This window comes from Carassius carassius, chromosome 26, assembly GCF_963082965.1.
Source record: "Carassius carassius chromosome 26, fCarCar2.1, whole genome shotgun sequence".
In the NCBI taxonomy this organism is placed as follows: domain Eukaryota; kingdom Metazoa; phylum Chordata; class Actinopteri; order Cypriniformes; family Cyprinidae; genus Carassius; species Carassius carassius.
The window spans coordinates 1,221,535-1,242,934 of NC_081780.1; the positions used below are offsets into that span (position 1 = coordinate 1,221,535).

General features: G+C 34.4%; 1 protein-coding gene across 1 annotated transcript; it reads left to right on the forward strand.

Annotated features, from left to right (window-relative positions):
- Positions 1–12,079: 12,079 nt before the first annotated feature.
- LOC132105456 (sodium-coupled neutral amino acid symporter 2-like) lies at positions 12,080–20,851 on the forward strand. The gene is made up of 16 exons (XM_059510576.1): positions 12,080–12,371; positions 13,710–13,832; positions 13,924–14,008; positions 14,090–14,205; positions 14,992–15,065; positions 15,145–15,237; positions 15,589–15,664; positions 16,054–16,136; positions 16,853–16,911; positions 17,053–17,190; positions 17,273–17,352; positions 17,450–17,550; positions 18,564–18,688; positions 18,776–18,920; positions 19,494–19,591; positions 19,668–20,851. The coding sequence occupies exons 2-16, from the start codon at positions 13,711–13,713 to the stop codon at positions 19,779–19,781; spliced, it is 1,509 nt and encodes a 502-aa protein (XP_059366559.1). The 5' UTR covers positions 12,080–12,371; position 13,710; the 3' UTR covers positions 19,782–20,851.
- The last annotated feature ends 549 nt before the right edge of the window (positions 20,852–21,400 follow it).

The following is a 21,400-nucleotide window of genomic DNA, read 5'->3' on the forward strand; positions in this document are numbered from 1 at the left end:
ATATAAACTACTCTACAGCATGTTATAGGTTGAAATCTGCTTTATTTCTTCGTAAATTACATGTTTTCTATTTAAATTTTTCTGGATTTAATTTTAATACAAAGGTTAATGGTTTTAATAACATGTAATAATCAATAATAAAAGGATCAATAAAATCAATGAAATCTAATAATAGTGTCCCACGAAAAGTGTTTTATTTTAAATTTCAGATTATCAGATTTTTAAATCTTTCTTTTTACGTTTATTTATCAAAAAAGTGGTAATCTAATACATTCATAAAGCGTATATAACCTACTTAGATAATTTAATTCATCTTTTAAAATGTTATCAGATTAAATTTGAACATTTTTTTCAGTTTACAGTATATGCAAAGTACAAAATGTAAATACTGCATTAGTATTATTGTTATTATTTGTTAAGCACATTCTATTGTACAGTAGTAGTACATATTTTCGTCATAATTTCTTCAAGTTAAACCGTGAAGACTTTCGAGTTTCTGTAAGCATCTGATAATAGTTTTTCAATGTGAAATGGTGAAATGCTGAATTGACTCTCACAGCATACATTCTTCATATTTAAATAATAGTTGGACTTTAATATTCACAGATTTCAGTCTGTATATCAATTTGATTTAGTAGATAGCCATCTTTTGATTTCCAGTAGGAATTTCCATCAATTTCAAGCATTTCTGGGGCTGATGGCCATTATAAATGCATCTGTACTGAGTGTAAATTTATGGTGTTTGTGGTTAACATGGAGGAACACACTGTACTTTTATGGTCACTGGTCTTTCCCCTGACTAAAAAACATAAAATAACTGTTAATGTCAGATAATTTACTCTCATTATCTTGTCCTATGCAAAGGGAATACTGTTCAATTAATGAATAAATTAAAATGTTGAACTTGCAAGCATGATTTATTGAAGTTGTGGTAAAAGGTTCCCTGAATTAGTCTTTAGAGTGTGTTTTTTTTTGTGCCAATTTTCTTAACGTCCCAAGAATGAATTCCATTTTTATGACTTATCATTATAAATGTGACTCAGTGTAACATTTATCAGTGTTTGGGGTTAACGTGAAGGAACACAATGTACTTTTACACTAAACGATCAAATATGTTGTATGTTGTGGAGACCAACACCTGCAGACATGTTCATCCATAGTCTTTAATTTTCCCAGAGTTAAAGTACAATGTGTTCCTCCATAATAACCGCAAACGCAAACAAATATTATGAGTTCAAGTAAACATGCATTGAAGATGACCACAATCATTTAGATCAAGTGTGATTTATGAGCTCAACACGCAATGTCATGCTTATAGTCATAGTCACAAACTGTTGTCTTTGATTAACTGAATTAAACGCAATGGGAACATAACAATGACGTGACAAATCAACGCTTTCTTTTGTATATTGGAAGTGTTTTGCACAGTTGAGGTGGTGCTCGCATCACGGTTTCACCTTCTTTACGTAACGTAACCTACATTCTTAAACTTTTGCTGGATTTTTGCACTAAAAACCACCACCAAATTGTCGTTTTCCAATGCCTCTCACTGAAAATAAACCATAAAATGGCTAAATAATTTTTTTTACCAAATATAGTGAGTTAGTGGAACCTTATAATCTATAACAAAACAAATATTTCAATTTGATTACACACACACACACTATTTGAGTTGTGGCTCTGGAACTATTTAATCTAATCTATTTTAGTATAAATCCAAAGCTAGCATAGCACATGTTAAACGTAACTTCTTTAGGTTGTAAATTTAGTAAATGTGTACAGTGTTACTTGTCACAATTAAATGTTACCTTTAAAAGTAATGCATTACAATATTACATTGCTCCCTAAAAAAGTAACTTAGTAACTGTTTATGGAAAGTAACACATTATGTTACTTTTGCATAGCTATTTCCTCATCTGGCCTGAAACTGACATTTTTTTGTTTTTTTATATAAAAAATATACATTTCTGTCAAATGCAAAAGCTCTTACACACCAAAATTGAAATGAATAAACCTCAAGCTGAAGGAAATGTAAATTACAAAACCTCGAACAAATCTTTCAGCTGTGTTTCCATTTTGGATTGCATGAGAAATAGGATGCAAGAGAAGACAGATTTTTTTTTGCTCATTAGTATGGTTAAATTGGATGATTGAAGGCCAATCATTTTTTTTTTTTTTAATAAAATAATTTCCGTTTATTTTAAATTTAAATTTAAAATTATAAATTTAAACATATTACTAGCTTAACTTAAAAAAGTAATCTGATTATGTTTCTTGTAAATGCGTAACCCTGACCCTTTCAAATGTCTAACAGCTGGTCTTTCCCTTCATTTGAAAAACACATAAAATAACAGCTCATTTCAACATTTACTCATCCAGTCCTGCAAAGCATGCTGGGAACATGAAATCCACTGCCCAATTTCCAAAGTTAACAAGTTACTGCAACCTAAGTTTTTAAGAAACTCAATTAATGCAGAAGTTTTTTATTTAAATTACTCACAATATTATCTACTATCATTTAATAATCAACTTTTTCAACGTCACCTGAACTTAACAAAATAATGTTGCATCTTAAAAGTTTTAAGTTTATCAATAAATTAGAATTTTTAAATTGCAAGCACATGTTTATTTAATTTGTGAAAAAAGGTAAAAGGTCCCATGAGTTACTTTTTGGGGTGATTTTTTTATATTTCTTTCCAATTTCCTTGACATTACGAGACTGAAATCCATTTTTGGCTGTTGGCTGTTGACTTGGCTGTTTTGCGTTAATGCATCTGTACTCTGTGTCATATTTATCAGTGTTTGGGGTTAACGTGGAGGAACACAATGTACTTTTGCACTAAAGGATCAAATATGTTATATGTTGTCTTTCTGGTAGTGGAGACCAACACCTGCATACGTGTTCATCCATAGTCTTACATTTTCCCAGTGTTAAAGTACAATGTGTTCCTCCATAATAACTGCCAATGCAAACAAATGTTTCGAGTTCAAGTAAACATGCATTGAAGATGACCACCATCATTTACGTCAAGTGTGACGCATGAGATCAACACCTAATGTAATGTTTGTAGTCTAGTCACAAACTGTTGTTTTTGATCAATTAAATTAAATTGCTTGCTGACAATGGGAAGAAACTTGGGACGTGGCAAACGTCTCTCTTTTTTTCCGATGCATTTTGTGTAGTTGAGGCATTGTTCACATCACAGTTTCACCTTCATTATGCAAAGTCAATTTATTAGCTGGATTTTGTCATTAGAAAAACAATCATTTTGCACATGCCTCTCACTAAAAATTTTCTGCACAAAACTCTGCTTGAGTGCTTGTCAAGTAGTTCTTACTAACCCAAATCATGGTTCAAGTGCATTAAATGTAGAAAATACTGTTCCAAATCATTGACATTATTTCTTTTTTAAGAAAACCAAAGGATATGCAGAATAGCTGGATGTTCATGCTACTCTTTACTAGCAATGAAAGGACCCGAAAAGTTCCAAAAAAGGACAATTAATCACCAAAGTAGCAGTTCTGTCTGTTTTAACACGCATTGTCAAGACACATTACACCAGTTTGACTAATCTAGGGCTAACACAAGATTCAATAAGCAAAAATGCACATAACATTTTGATTAAATTTGTTCCTCAAAAGTAGTAAGGGAATTATCTTCAAAAGACATGAAATACTGATAACAAGCACATGCATTTATTTATTATTATTATTAATTTTTTTGTGAAAGCATCATTAGTCTTTTTGTTTATTCTTTCACTGAAAGGAGAAGAGCAGTTCTGCGTTTGTGTTTCACTCCGAGGCATAGTAAACGATGACAGGATGTTCATTTTTAGGAGAACTGTTCCTTTAAACCAGCAGCCTTTGCTCAGATTGAATGCGATTGCGAGATACATGCGAGATGAATCCTGATCAAGCTGTCACTTAATGTCACAGTAAGCATCTGATCAAGGCGTTCATGTCTTTTGGCCTCACTTAAGAGGAAGAGAGACACAGTTAATCCACAGTACTGTATAATAGGCTTAAGTGTGACCCAGTGTGGTGCTTCTCTTACATTTGCGTAGGTAACAGGATAGTAACATCATGTCTGCTTTCAGACAGTGGGTGGTCATTGAATTCTAAAAACATGAAGAGGCAGAAAGACGCTCGCCGATGGCTGTGAACATAACCTTGGGAAAGGCAAAGCAGGGAATGGAAATTTCCCAAATGCACAGGGAAAGGTGGGACGGGCTGAGCTGCGCTGTCATGTGATTCGGATGAAAATAAAACACAGCTCTTTTTATCTGTGTCTGCAGCACCTGGGTCATTAGGATGTCACATTTACTAGTCGATGACGCCTGTCTTGTTGTGACCTTCCTGATTTCTCTCGCGAACACAGAGATAATTGACATGACTCAGAAACAGTTTCTGATAAAAGTAGCGGGTTGAAAATACATGGTTGCTATAATTGGATAAATCGCACTGAACTGCACACAGTATGTTCTCAGATGTTTCTCTCAGGCGAAAGAGACTAGATTTGGAAGTAAAAAGGGTTGAGTGCAGTGTTGCTGTGGGAGAATCTTAGGACAATGTTATATAGTCCTTAGGATGTTTTGGATGGTTTTTCACCCTCATTCACCCTCACCGTCTTAATATTCTGGTTCCTCATCTCATCTTCTAATGCAAATCAGTTCAAGAATAGCTTGTATTAGTGTTTACATCTTTTTAGCCACTGTTATCTGACACATTTAGCTTGTTAAGTAATTATTTTGCACTTGGTAAAGCTGTTTGGAACACCGTTTATTATGAAATGTCCCATATACTGTAAATACATTTAAGTAAAAAAACATTTTTTTTTTTTTTTTTTTTTAACTCTGCAAGATTTTTTTAAAGCCTTTGCGTGTTATTTTGCATGTGGTCAAAAATGAGGAAAATACAGAACATTTGAAAGTTTTAAAATTTAATTTCCAGGAATAATGGCATATCTGGAAACAATTTTGTAACCATATTAATATTTTTGTTTTGTTTTATAATTCCTATCTTGGTCATAGTAAAAAAAAATAAAAAAAACGTCTCTTATATTCAAAAATTATCTAGAAAAAAATGCTTTAAGGGATTAGCTCTATATTGATGATTGTTGTTAAAAAAATGCAAGATATTTGAAAAATATAAGAATTTTGTTTCCAGGAATAATTTGACAATTTTGTATTAATATAACTGTTTTTTTAGTATAATTCTTATCTTAATTAGTGTATAACAGAAAGAATGAGAAAAATATTTTTCTTATATTCTAACATTGTGTCAAAAATATTAATCAATCAAACTTATACAAAGTACTTATTTTCCAGGTAATATCTCCATAATTTGTTTAGGCTTTCGTACAATGGTGAATAAAGACTAATATATTTTATTTTGGAAACAACATACAATATTCTCTTTAATATATTTTTTTTCACCCTCCATAAATGAGTCTTGACATGAAAATGAATAGCTTTGTTCTCCTTGTAATTTCAATTACTGTTGATTTTTATTCACTGAAATGAATCAAATGAAACGGTTTAGTCCCGTCAGAATGAACCTCACGCTCCACTACAGTCCAAACAACATTTTTAGCTCATTGACTGACCGTTTCAATGAATGGAATGGACTGTACAACATGAATGACCATCTCGTTTGGTCAGTAATATGATGTAATGACAACAGAGTGACACAGAGCTCTGGCATGTGTTATTCTTTCTGTCTGTGGCCATCACTTCCTTAATTCCTGATATTTCTGCACAGGAAATTGTAAGAACATTGTTATCTGAGTTATTCACCTTTATGAAGCGTACCGACAGAAGTATATGAGATAAGGCGGAGCTGTGGTTTTATTGCGATCATATTTCCGATCATATTTCCTGTGGGAATAAGAGAAATATGCTTGGCATGGAGATTAAATCACGCTCCATCCCTGTTATACAGTCATCTATCTCACAGCAGGATTTTATGATGCACAGAGGATCTCTGCTCTCTGTGGTTTAATGGGTCTCATGTGAGAACAGTTTATCCAGGAGACCCGCTGTAATCCGGTTCCCCCGGCTCTCGCTTGAAGTCAGCGGGTTCATGTGCTTCAGATCCAGGTTGTCTTTTACAATATTAGTGGAAAGTTTTGATGCTGTTTAGAGGTTCGTCTCAGTTTCTCCTGCAGGTCCAGGAATTCAGAGCTCTTTCAGATGAAAGCGGATTACAGGCCCAAAGCTTCATATCAAAAGATGACCATATTCCTCCCGGCTCACATCGCCTAATTTCTGCGGCTCATCTGGAAAATTCCCTCGATTTATGTCACGGTTCATTTTTGGTTACAACCTGGCCTTGGTGACGGTGGTGATGTACTTCAATAGCAAAAGTGTTATTTCAGTATTTTTAATTCATATTTTGAAATAGTATTTATTATAATATTTTCTGTTTTCATTTGAATGAAATCTTTAGTGATTTACGTGTTTTTATCATTTATTATCAGTTTGTTGATTTTAGATATTACTATTTGGGGTTGATTTATTTTTTTATTAGCTTTTATTTATCTGCAGCGCTTCAACTTAAACTTAGTTCAGTGTTCATTTAGTTAAAATTTTTCATCTAATATTTAGATTTTATTTCAAATTTATTTAAAATCATGTATAATTGATATATAATTTTTTTTTTTTTTTGTAGTGATTTTGTTATGTGGGCTTAATTGACACATGTATTCGTTTTTGTTATTTTAAATATTACTATCAAGGTTTAGTTTGTTTTAATTTTAATTATTTCCAGTAACTGTAGTGCTTCAGCTTTTTTCTTCATATTTATTCTATTTCAGCCTTTTTTTAAATAATATCGATTTTATTTCATTTTTATTCATATCTAAATTAGCTTTTATTTGTATATTTTTATTCAAATTTCAGTTATTCTGTCATTTATATTCATTTTCGTTTCTTTTAAAATATTAATACTTAGGTTTTGTTTTTATTTCAAGCTTTAGTTTTAGTTTTTATTATTTTCAGTTAATTAAAAAAAAGTGAAATCAACTTAAACATATTTCAGTTCATAACCAAGGCAACATTTCACATTTTTGTGTATTATTTTCATGTTTAGATATTTAGATATTTTTTTTTTTATTTTTTTTTTTATTTTTTTTACAAAAACTATTTTAAGTTGATGAAAATAATCCTGACTAGAACCACTGTAGAACATGCAATACACTGAACCATCCATTCACCAAATACTCTCACTCACAACCTTCTTGGCCTAAACCACTTACATTAATTTATTCGACAGAGGCTTTTATCCAAAGTGACTTGCATTGCATTCAAGATACACAGTCCATAAATATATCTCATCTTACAGTGACACTCGGTGTAGAACTTGGCTTGCAGTTGTTCAGAAACGCACGCGCAGGCACATCAGTGTCAAATGCATCGAGCTCATCTGCATGGTTTCACACGCAGATGAGCATATGTGCGTTTCACTTCCTGTCTGTGTCAAGAGCGTTTGTTTTCAAGTCTGATAACTCTGTTATAAACACACTGAAGCTTCCCGCTACAGCTGTACACATTGCAAACATGATAACACAGACAAAAGTGATTATAATGCATGAGAAAGAGGATATGTGCCATCATCTTCAGTTAGCATTGTCGCATATCACAAATTTTATTTGATTTCATAAAGTACTCAAATGGCCTCAGCGTGGCCTGTTATGAGCAATGGCAGGTGGGCTTTATGATGTTGAAGTGAAGTGCATAGCATGATCTCAGTGTTGGACTCTCTCGGCAGGTTCCCATGAGTGCGGACAGCGGGCGGCTGTTTGTTTAATACGAGGGGATGAAATGATTATATAAGAATGAGCCAGGAGCCGGGGGAAGATGAGCCGACCTCTGCCCCGCTCTGCGGGAGACCGGCGGGATGTCTTCTCTCTCACGGACCCCCATGATCCAAACATCAAGAAATCATCAGACGTGCTCCAGAACCTTCTTGTCTGTTTTCCTTTACATTTTAATTTTCCTTTCATTTCAGCTATGCAGTGGGGTTCTGAAGTTTACCTGGGAGGAATACCAAGCCATTCGCCACGCATTAAACAAGATGTTGAAAGTTGAAAATGGAATAAGGCTTGTATAGCATAACATATGATTGTTGCAATTAGCTTTTACAACTTAAAATTTGGTATTACCCTGAAAAAAAAACAACAACCTAAAAACGATAACTTTAAATAATCTTGTTTATATTAAAAGATGTTATTATATTATATTATTATAAAATGTTATTATATTAAAGTTATGTAACAAAACTAATTTGTATGGGTTAACAATTAACAATTGCAGGTTACCACTTTTTTGTAGTTTACAATAACTTTCCTGGATTTTCCAAATGGTCACACCTTCACATTTCAAGTTGACTAAACTTTTTTATTTTATCTTTTTAAGGCAGCATGAATGTTTACTTTAAGTTGAAACAACATTATTGTTTACAGTGACTTGATTTTAGAGCTTCTGAAATACACACACATATATATATATATATATATATATATATATATATATAGTTATATATAACTATTAAAATATACTGTAGCTTTAAGTCGTAAAAGCATATTGTATTGTAACTAAGCTACAAGAACATCTGGTTTCAAAATTTACATCTGACCACTGACATTTACATGTGAATCATACCTGGTCTGGTGAAGTAGTTGCTATTATTCCAAAACAGCAACAGAACTAAAAATAAGAGTTAAAATCGTCAGTTTACATACAATCTTGAAAATAAAAGTTTCAAAACTGAGTTTTGGGCAAAAAAAAAGTTCCCTTTCAGTGAACTGTAAAGAACATTTTAAAAATCTAAAGAACCGTTTTTCATTATAAAGAAACTTTTGTGGAATGAGAAGATTACATGGATGTTAAAAATTCTTTTTGGAACCATTGGTCCCCATAAAGAACCTTTATTTTCAAGCGTGTAGCATTTACAGGATGAAATAAACTGTGTAATTTAACTTTGATTTGATTTGAAAGGATTGTAAAAGGGTTCATTTGGACCAGTCCAGTTAAAGAAAGAACCTGTGTAAACGAACGAGTAAACAGAACCTTCCTCGAGTATTTACAGAACAACGGTCAATTTACTCTCCAGAACAGCTGCAGCTCAGAAAAAGCCATGGGTTTAGTTTGCCCTTTCACACACTAAACATTTCAGTTACCAGCAAGATTCACTGAGACCCAAGTAGTTAAGAGAAGAGGTGAACCAGTTCAGAAGGCTGTAAGGGTTTGCAGAAGGATTTCTTTATTCTTGAGCCTCCTTTAGTCCACTTTCAGGCAGATAGCTTACCTAAGGAAGAAATTCAGCACCAATACACCTCTCTCTGGGACAAGACACCCTACAAAGATCAGTGTGAGGATAACTGTAAAAACCTCAAACAAGTGACACAGAACCTTAGGAGGAGCGCAACAGATCTGCCCTGATTAAGATATCCAGACACATGATAACGCGTCTAACATAAGAAAAACACTGACAAAACCATGTTCGTGGGAGGCTATCACAGAAAAAAGCACAGATTTACAGAAACAAAACACTGTTGCCCATCTCATGTTTGCAGGAGACTTTCCAGGATGTTCTGACACTCTCCTGGACAAATATTCTTTGGACAGATGAGATGCAAAAGAACATTTTGGTAACATAAAATTTCTCTGACTGTGGTATTTTCCCCTAAAACTTAAAATTCATGTCATCGACACGTCTCACATATCTTCTTTTGTTTTCCTAGGAAGATACTTTTGTTCTGCATTATTAATGGTCTCAAAAGGCATCTGTTCAATAAAGATATAAACACTTTAAGACCATATTTAAAAAACAATTCCATCAGAAATCAAGATATTTCCAATGGATTGGCAGGTGAAAGCATTTATTCACTAAAATATGGCACTGAAGAACATTAAGAAACTAGATTTTAGATACCATTCTTCCAGAAAGCAAGACAATTCCAATGAATTGGTATGTGAAAGCATTTGTTCAATAAATCTGGCCCTGAAGAACATTATGAAACTAGGTGATATTTGAATGAACAGACTGAAAATCTATATCTTCAGATAATGCATCTGATGGTTTCCCCCATTTTTACTATGCAAAGAGTGTCATTTCTCCATGGATGCTACTAGTTTCAAAGGCAGAGCTGGGATTTCTTCCGCACATTTTTCACACAGTGGAGACAGAAAAATGCTTTTGTTGATCCAGTCTTACCTATGGAGTCGGGGCGTCGCCTGGGGCCCCAGGGCTTGTTTCAATAGGTCAGACATTCCAGCATCCGTGTTCTTTTGTGAACTCCAGCACAGAGGCTGCAGTGGCCTTTAATCCAAGGGTAAATCACCGTAGACCAGAGTCCCACTTCCACTAAGGGATTTGGCCGATCAGGGGGTGACGAAGAACTTCTGTGTGAAGGTGCTCAGGCGAGTGATTCGTTTAAGTTATGCTGGGAGCGAAAGAAACAACAAACTTTGTGTGGCGTGAGCCAAAGCCAGGCGTGCTCTCCCAACGTGGGACCGCACTCATTCCCAACTCATTTAATCTGTCACTTGTGTCTAACCTCATCTCAGAAGTTCCTCTTTTTTGTAAAATTCCTCCTTTTGTTCCTCACAGCTCCTCTCATAATCATGTGGTCCCATGATCTTATTCACTGTCATGGAAAAGTCATTGTCTTTGACATCTCAGTAGACACAAATAAAGTGTTTTTCTTCAAGTAATCTCAAAATCCACTCATTAAGGAGGAACTTCTGATACAAAGATGATTGCTAATTCATACCTGAGAACTTTTTTAAACCTCCTGAGCAATATAAGGCAATATAAGGCAAAAATTGTTTGACATTTTTACCACAGAGAAATATGTTATTGTTTAGATGCTGATCTGAAGGAAACTTACAAGTTTTTAGTTCTTTTAAACTAGTTTCTCCTAAAAAGAGCCAGCAAACAGAGAAATAAAATCAACATGCCCATAAGCTCAGATCATTTAAAGTTTAATTTAAATAGACTTTATACTGAGATCTTTTACTTTTTAAGCATTTTGAGATGCTTAACTCTTTAAAATAAAGACCCTTGACCCTTGCGGACATTAACCATGGTTTTATTGTAGTTAAAGTGTAGTAACCATGTTTTTTGGGGAGAATTGATAACCATTTTTACAACAGATACCATGGTAGTTTATCAAAACCATGGTTAATTTGTAGTTTAACTATAGCAACCTTTTTTTTTTTTTTTTAGTAAAACCATGGCTAATTTTCTTAAGGGGAAGAACATTTAACATCCATAAAATCTTTTAAAAAAAGGAACAAAAAGAACTTGACAAAATGTTCTTCATCGATGCCAATAAAAACCTTTTATTGAACCTTTCCATTTCACAAAAGGTTTTTAAGATTATTAAAATGTTCTTTTAAGAACTGATCACTGAACTTTTCTTTGGGGAACTTAAAATTGTTCTTCTAAGGAACAATTTTGATTTTTGAGAAATTCTGAAACTCTAGACATTAGAGATTACTGTATACCTGTAATGTGAGATTAGTCTTTAACTCAGGAAAAAGTCTTAATTTGCTCTCAGCGCTATCTAGGAGATGCTTCTGTGATATTAAAAGTTTGCAGTTTGTATTGAGATCTTTGTCTTATTAAGAGATACTTAACTCTTAAAAAAATACTTATCTTTACAGGAATCTCAGTTGCAATGCAGAACCTTTAACATCCATAAAATCTTGAAAATAAAAGGGAATCATTTTTGTTTCTCAAAGAACCTTTCAGTAAACCGAGAAGAACCTTTTGTGTCATTGAAAAAGACTTTCTTCATGAAAAAAAAGGTTCTTATGATAATTAAAATGTTCTTTTAAGAACTGATCGCTGAAATGTTCTTCGGAATCTTTATTTTTGAGAACTTGATGAGACATGAGATCACCGTGGCTGTAATTCAGATTACTCTCAGGAAAAAGTTTCCATTTGCTCTCAGTGTCTAGGAGACACAGCTGTGATATGAGGCTGGGAACGTCTCTCGTCTGGGTCAGGTCTGTTTGTATACAGTGACGTCACAGGCTCCACCCGGCTGATGAATATAAACCGATCTCAGAAGCATCAGAACACGACTGTGATGCCGGACGCGCCCACAGGACAACTCCGCTCAGCTTCAACATTACTATTATTGTTACAGTTTGTAGGGTCTATAATTTATTAGTGTTTCTATTTGTACTCCAGTAATCTTATTATATTTATTTATTTATTGTCTACCACGGTACATTTTCGAAGGATCAATCGTTATCGGTTTTGTAGTGCAACAATCTTCACGACTTGGAGGGTTTGGTCAGTTTTTTTCCATTTACAGCGGAGCTGAAGAAACGGATTTGTCTTTAATTATTATTATTGAGGTAAGATCTCATTCCAGTTTGACTTCACTGTTGTTGTCGTTTATTTCATATTTCTTTGTTCATTTTTGGTCTTGTCTTGTTCCTCGCCGTGACTGATTCGTGTTTCATCATCTTATTTCCACACATCCGTTCAAAAGGATGCATTCATTAATCAAACACGCTCATAATTGCGTATCTCTAATTATCTTAAATATTAATATTTTAGAAAACGCTGTCAAAAGCTGGATGTATTAAATTAGGTTACATTAATTTAAAGGGTCTTATTGGCGTTGTTTGATTTTCCCGGTTGTTGTTGATAAAAGCGGGAACGTCTGCATTTTACCTTCATTCTATCAATACATTATCATTATTATTTAATGTTATTCAATTATTCATGTGGTTTGGGAGTTTAAACGGAAATTTAATACTTAAGTTTCCTTGCCACGGTCTAAAATGGCATCAGAAACGAATTAAATACGTTAAACGAGTCACCCAGCAAAAATACACGTTAGTTATGTTCAGTCATTTGGTTCCCAATGTATCAATACAGAGTAAACTGATGAGAATTAATACTTGATGACGATGCGGCGGCTGCATCCGCGTGCATATCTGTTGTCGGTGCCGGTTTGTAATTTTCCACTCACTCAGGGCTTGGTGAGTCACGTGACCTGATGCCCTCGGCCGCGGAGACGCGCATTGACGATGCTTCGAAGATTTCTGGAGAAACGCGATCGACTGTCAAATAACCATTATGGAGATTGCTTTACAATATCTAATTTATGAAACGACAAGCAAATGTTTGCATAGCATATTTGAGGTAATATACGTGCAAATCTATAGACTATATTATATTTCTCGCTTGAAGAGCTTCACAGTAACCAATTACCTGTGGATTTCTTTCACAAAACACCAAATTAAAGCCTCATGGGTGTGTATTTTCACCACAATGGTTAAGCAAAACCTAAATCCTTGCATAATACGTGGTATTTATGTAATTATTTTACATTACAGAATAAACAAAACCCATGCAAATAAAAAGATGAGTCAATATTTAACTACTAGACTTAGCGTGCAAAGTGTTTATATAAATATGAATATAAAAAATATTTTTTAAACCTATGCCTGAGCAATGTGTGAACATGGATTATTTTAAAACGATGAGGAGCACACATTTGACGGTCCTTCTATCGACTGTCAAATTGGTTATTTCTGGTTTTGAAACAAGAACAAACCAAATCATAATTAGACTACAATGACAATGTGTGTTTAAATGTTTCAGTAATAATATTATTTAGCTAATTTGAGGTCAAATTCTTGCAACTCTTGATATTAAACTAATAAACTTGTTTTACATAACAGAATGACCAAAGCCCATGCGAAAACAAAGATGACTCTTTTAAACATTGCTCCAGACGTAGACAGCTGCAGTTCCAACAGCACTGAGTACACAAGTTGTCCGGACTGTCCCTCCATAAAAAATGGGTAAAAAGTGCTTCGCTTGACCTAGACGTGTCACTATTATTTAATAAATCTTCTCTTATGTTGATCTAATACACTGATGATGTGGTTACAGAATGCCGTATATAGACGTGGACGCAGAAAGCCAGAACTTTCTCACGGATCATCAATTAGGAAAAAAGAAATTTGAAGCTGAATATGTAAGTGGTTGATCTGGTCTAAAAGGTTTCAATAGATACTGCGGTTTTACACTCCGAAATCTCATTGTTCCTGTTTTTTAGAGCCCTGGTTCGGCGTCGTTTGGGATATCTGTGTTTAACTTGGGTAATGCCATCATGGGAAGTGGAATCCTTGGACTTGCTTATGCCATGGCCAACACCGGCATCGCCATGTTTGTGTGAGTATCGACTATCGAGGTGCTTCTTTATTTCCGTACGGCCAAAAACAGTTTAGTGTGAATCTGGTGCAGCTGATCTGAGTCGGTCGTTCGGCTCTGGTGAAGGAAGTAAATGCAAGTCGTGCTTCTACTAAGTGTTTACAAACAAAGCCGTACGTGTTAATCTGGTGATAGAGGAGTTTCTGCCGGTTATGTAAAGGTGTTCAAGTGCTAAGCGGATGCCAGGAATCCATCAAAGAATGACTTCTTATGCAACTGAAATGGGATGTGCACAGTAAAATCCTAATGACTTTAGACACAGAATTTGAGTCATTAAGTGCATTAAGGAAAACCTTTACTGTTTGGTTGAGCAATGGGTTAAATAGCAAAGATGTGACCGTCAGCTCCAGGCATGTGAAGTGGAAATCTACTGAAGGTCAGGCAGGTTATAACGGGAACAAGAGAGCTCCAGACGGGAATGAATGAGTGTGTGAGAATGTAATCAGGTCTAATCTATAGTCACCTCCCTCTATTATGAACAAATCTGTGTTTGTGTGCTTTGTTTATAACGTGACTCATTACATTCTAACACTGAAAGTCAATACGAGCTTTCTGTTTTTCTTAATGCATATTCCTGGGTTTTCTGTGCACAGTTTGTCTATTGTAATCTCTAATGAAAGCACAGTTTTTCATATGAAACTGTTTTTTTTTTTTTATAAATGGTTAAAGAGAGCATTGCAAGGCAGGCCAGGCGTGAGTTTGAGAGCGATTTTAATAATTCAGCTTGTGTATTGTTCGTTTCTGCAGGATCCTGCTGGTGGCCGTGGCTATTTTCTCTCTCTACTCAGTCCATTTGCTGCTCAAAACGGCCAACGAAGGAGGTTAGCTGCTTTCTGTGCAACTATATTTCTATTTTTAACCGTGATAAGTATGTTTTAATGCTCTCCCCCCTCCGTCCAGGTTCTCTGGTGTACGAACAGCTGGGGTACAAGGCCTTCGGGATCCCCGGAAAACTGGCAGCGTCCTGCTCTATCACCATGCAGAACTTTGGAGGTATGAGTTTATGAGTTTGAGCAGTTTTTTATAAATGTGAGGACAAAATGTTCTTTAAGGGTTAGGGTTAATGTTCTAAATATTATTAGAGCATTAAAAATAAATGTTCAAATGATCATATGTTTCGGGTGAATGGGAAAAAAATAGAATGTTGCAAGAGACGTTTTTGTAAACTTTAAATAATGTAACTTATAATCATGACAAGAAAACTACACATTTCAACATTTCAAAACAATGTTCTCGCAACCTTTTTATAACCTAAGCTTGTTACCTGGAAATGTGCAGATAGTAAGTGATATTTTGTTTTGGTTTAAGGCACTAAAGTGTTTTAAAACTCTCTTTCAATCCCAGCTATGGCAAGCTACCTCTACATCGTGAAGTACGAGATGCCCATCGTCATTAAGGCCTTCTTGGACTCTAACGACAAGTAAGATTTTATTGATCGCCGTCACGTCTGGCTCTTAGATGATGTTCAGAGCTGTGCAAAGACTAGACAGCACGGGTCGGTGCTGTTGTTGTTGTACTGGAATGTTTTTCATCTCTGTGTAGAACAGTGTGAGCGCTTCATTGTACAGCTGTCCGTTCGGGGGGGGGATCTGAACGTCTGTTCAAAGATGTCGACTGAGAGCTTTGTGTGCAGTAAACACTGACATCCAAGATTCAGGGCGCTACATGGAGCCCCAAGGCACACAAAGCCACAAAACTGAAATGCGCTCTATAGAGTTTGTGTTTGTGAAACAGGATGTTGCAGAACTGCTATGTGTTATTTCCTCAGCATGCTGAAATTGATGTCTGTGGTGTTGGTGTTTTTTCCAGCTCGTGGTACACTAACGGAGATTATCTGGTGCTGATTGTCACTGTGGCCGTCATACTGCCGCTCTCGCTGCTTAAAAACCTGGGTAAGTGTTCCCAAATGAAGGGCAAATTAATAAAAGTATACCCCAAAATAAGTAATAAAAGTATATTTTACACACAGAAAATTTAGCCCATTCTCTGTACAAGCATAAAATTCTGTAATATATGATTTGTTTTTTTATAAAAACAATTTAGAATAATAAATAAAATTATTTAAAAAATAGAATAAAAAAATGTAAAAATAGAATTGTTTAGAAAAAATATTTATGTAATATATGATGCTCAGGCAACAGCTTTCAGATAATAGATTATTAAATTATTAATAAAATTATACATAAAAGTAGTATTAGAATTAACAATTATTTTTGTTATAAGATAAAATTATTATACAAATTCATATAATAAAATGATGAAACGTGGCAGTTTTTATGCTGATAAAAAACTAATTTTTAATTAAATATTCAAAGCAAATATTATTATTTTTATATTATTATTACTATTCAAATGATAAATAAAAGAAAACCATGACAGATAGTAATAGAATAATAGAAACAATTATTTTTATTAATGATTTTATTTGTGAAAATTATGAATAAAATAATAATTACTATTATTATTATTATTATAAAATTTGTTGAATTGTCTATAAAAGTAATAAAATAATATATAAATATAACAAAATTTTAGAAAAATGTAAAATATAAGTGGGTGACTTGTATTTTGAAGTGTTTTATCCTCATGGTTTGTGTTTTTGTTTCAGGTTATCTGGGATACACGAGTGGTTTCTCCTTGTTGTGCATGGTGTTCTTCCTGATTGTGGTGAGTACCGAGATATTTGCCTTAAATTGCTCTTTTTCTTTTTTTTTTACATAAAATTAAATACGCAAATGAAAGCGAGAGTGTCATTCCAGCTGCTATTGTTAGTCTGATGAGACGATACCTCCTGCTTTTGTTCTTCAGGTGATCTACAAGAAGTTCCAGATCCCCTGTCCGTTACCAGAGAACTTCATTAACATCACAGTGAACGTCTCTCAGCCGCAGGTCAACACTACTGATGAAGAGTGCTGCAAACCCAAGTACTTCGTCTTCAACTCACAGGTACGAGGCGGAAATTAGCATTCAGGTATTTGCATTTGAGTGAAAGTGTGCGGTGATCTAACTTTCTATTGTTTTATATTAGACTGTGTATGCAGTGCCCATCCTGACCTTTGCGTTTGTGTGCCACCCGGCGATTCTGCCCATGTACGCGGAGCTCAAAGAGTGAGTGCCACTTTAATGCTTCGATATGAAACTCATTTTGTGAGTTCAACCTCGCTATACAAACTTACTAACTCTTTCTCTAACTTTCTATCTGCAGTCGTTCCAGAAGGAAGATGCAGAGCGTTGCAAATGTCTCATTCCTGGGAATGTTTGTCATGTATCTGTTGGCTGCTCTGTTTGGATACCTGACCTTCAACGGTGAGCAAAACAGACACAAGGCCTCATCAGAGCCCGAACCTCTTCCAAACGCATTACGACACATTTTAAAGTCCAATGCCAGGTTGAAATCTATAGTGAGGCAGTGTTTGTTTTAAACTGAGGTGTGTCTGTTAGAGCACACCGGATTTGTCGAATCTCTCCATGGCTCTGGTCGGTTTCGCAAGTTTTGAGAGAGAGTCAGAGACGTTCAACTGCTTGCCTCAGCAGGAATAGAACACTGTGTTTGATGTTTTTACATTTACCTGAAAGCAAGAAACATTATGCAATTTTTGTGGGATGGTTTGTTTGAACAAACCGTGCAGAACAAAGTTACAGCAAATTTGTTGACAATAAAATGTAAAGTGTTTTTCATCATTCAGAGGATGGCAACTAAATCTAAACCTTAAAAAAACATGTTTGCTACTTAAAAAAAAAACACATTGAATGAAAATAATAATAGAATTTAATTAGAAAAAAAAAGAAAGATTTTTATTCAAATGTAGAAAGGGCTAAATTTCACATTTTTATTTGGTTAATTAATTTTTTATTTTATTGATTTAGTTATTGAATGATCAAAATAAGTACCAAAAAGTCTTGGAAAAAGAAAATGAAGAAAAAAAAATATTTTAAAATCAAAACTAATTCAAATATTTATAAAAAAAAAAAAAAAAAACCTATAAACAATTAATTTTAAGTTAAGAAAATGTTATTTCTGAATGTTCAAAAACATAATTTTTTATCCTTGATAATGCAAGAGTTAATGGAACATTCCATTTGAACGTTTTGAAAACAATTATATGAATGTTATTTTTAAATGTTCTCTGAACATTCTAAAACGACCTTTAACATTTAAAAAATGTGAGACGAATGAGAAAAAAAAACGTTCTGTAAACATTATTAAGACCAGATAACTTGGACAAATGATTTATTAGCTGGGATATTATCTCAATGGTCTGAACTAACACTTCAATTCTATAGTAAGTCTAAACTAAAGATTTTTTTTTATTCTGCAGAGGCCGTTGAACCCGAGCTCCTGCACACTTACTCCAAGGTCTACAGCTTTGATATGGTGCTTCTGATCGTGCGTTTTGCCGTCCTGACCGCCGTGACGCTGACGGTGCCCGTGGTTCTCTTCCCAGTGAGTATTCCAGCACATTTACTGGCCTGGAAACATACGCAGACGTTGCTTGCAGGAGTGTTGACCAATCGCTTTTTAACGTTTCAGATCCGCAACTCAGTCAACCATCTGCTCTGCGCCTCTAAAGACTTCAGCTGGCCGCGTCACATCTTGATCACCGTCGTTCTGCTCATCTGCGTCAACATTCTCGTCATCTTCGTTCCCACCATCAGAGACATTTTCGGATTCATCGGTAGGTGTTGCACAGGAAGTGATGTCATCACTTGTGTGTGGCACTGGCAGTGTTATTGTGATATCATGTTTTATATTGTAGTAATTTTATATTTCAATATTCTAAATGTATTTTTAAACAATAATAATTAGCATCATTAATATACTATTATAGATTTTATTAATTATTTTATTTTTATATCTTCTGATTTTATTTTAATTTCAGTAAAAATTTAGTAATTTCTATTAGTTTTTATCTTTTTAAAAAAACATCCATATACTTTTTTAGTAAACAAATGTTATCTAAATTTTACCTTGTTAACCACGTGAAATAAAATTATTTTTGTAGATTCAAGATTTTCTAATAGCTTTTAAATTTCATTTCATTTATTAATGTCTTTATAGTTTTATTTATTATTATTTCGGGTTTTAGTTATTTTAGTAGTAATAAATTAGAAATGTGCCTAGTAAATAAGTTGAAATAAAATAAGCTTACTTTTTTATTATATTAAAGTTTTTAATTACATACAAAATGTATTTCAGTTAATTTTTATTTTAATTCAAATTCTTTTTTAATGTTTTTTTGTCTCTGCAGGTGCATCCGCTGCTGCGATGTTGATTTTCATCCTTCCCTCGGCTTTCTACATCAAACTGGTGAAGAAGGAGTCCATGAAGTCTATCCAGAAGATTGGGGTAAGACATGATCTGACCAAACAAATGTGTTCTTGACCACACTCAGTGTGTCTCATCACACTCTCCTTCTTCTCAGGCGACTTTGTTCCTCATCATGGGAATCATCGTGATGTTCAGCAGCATGGCTTTGATCGTCGCAGACTGGATCCACAACGCAGGATCTTCAGAGGAGCACACCAATGGCCACTAGTGGGCGTGTCCTAACCCTGATTGACAGGCAGATGGGCGGAGCCAAGCCACTTACAATCCATCTGAAAACTAGAAGAAGCTGCTCTATTTTCAGCGCAGAGCAAAGACAAACATCCCATTCTGAGAGAATGTCCTGAACTTTGTACAGTATACTGTTAGGCCACACAGATGGTACTCCACTCGTATTGTTGTGCTTTTTTTGGTCCATTTGCTTTTCTTTTGTGTTGTTCTTCCGTTACAGCTGAGTTTTCCGTGGTACGTCGCACAGAAAAACACGTGCTTCATTCTCCGTATTCAGGTTAGGCGTTTTGTACACACAACCAAATCCATTTCACGATCAACACTGAGCGGAGCTTCGCCTGCAGATGCGTGTTCGATCCGTTTGTACCCTTGCCAAAAATATCGGTGTTTGCCTGTTGAAAAGCACTTACTCTTTTTCAGCAAATGTGAAAAAACTGTAAATTCGTACATTTTGGCTATGCTTTTAAACGCATTTGTTACGATGCCATTTATACTGTACTACTTGAGTCACCTTGGCCTGTCGTGTAGATCTACTAATGAACAAATATTGATTTGTAGTGGTTGATTTCAGACGGTTGGAACGGCTCAATTAATTTACTGTAACTTATTTAAACCGGGATGACAGCGATGGGTGCTTTACAGTCAACATGAGACACAGCTAACAGGGAATGTTTGCGGAATTTTCTGGCAATTTTTTCCTTAAAGTTATTAACAAACTCTAACAGAATGTTCATTCTTGTAACGTTAATAGAATGTTTGTTTGAGGTTCTCTGGTCTCTAAAAATATTTGTGTAAAAGCATTATTTATACATCGTTGATAAACACTGTAGTTGGACATTAATCTAGCATTTTTTAAACACTAAAATGCAACATTCAGAATTTTAAATGAACGTTCTTCTAGTAACATTAAGAGAACGTTCGTTCAAGGTTGGATGTTGCGGTAACATTTTTTTTAAATGCTGCTACTTGTTTTAGAATGTTCAGAGAACATTCAAAAGTAACTTACCCGTAATGTTTACAAAAGTATAAACTGAATGTTCCCTTAACATTTGCATAACCAACAAAAAACGTTCATTAAAAATGAAAATTTTGAAACTTTATCAAACTACTTTTTATACACATTCTTGTTTCTAATTATGAAAATTTAAAACTATTGCAAAATATCTGAAACAACTATTAAACTGACGTCACATAAAGACGATGTTTATCAAGTCAAATAACCATTTAATCATTATTTTTAAACTATCATAAATAAATTAATTAATAAAAATGCAATAATAGCTAATAATGATTTAATAAAGTGTCCTGTTCCACTCTGCGATACGTCACATTAATGAACGATTTGCTGATTGTTGTTTCATGTCGACTTTAAAGCTTCACAGTATGATTGTCATTACTTTTGCTTTGTAAACCGCAAGATCTAATGGCTGATCGTTGTTGCGGAGGGGAAATTAAACTGTTTGTGTTCAACTTGACTTACCATTCAGCGTTTGCCATCGGCAGCTTGAAGTTATTCCCTGAAAGAGAGATAGACAGACAGACAGAGGAGTGTGTGTCGTCAACCAATCAGTTGTTATGAGTATTGTGAATGGAGAGGTC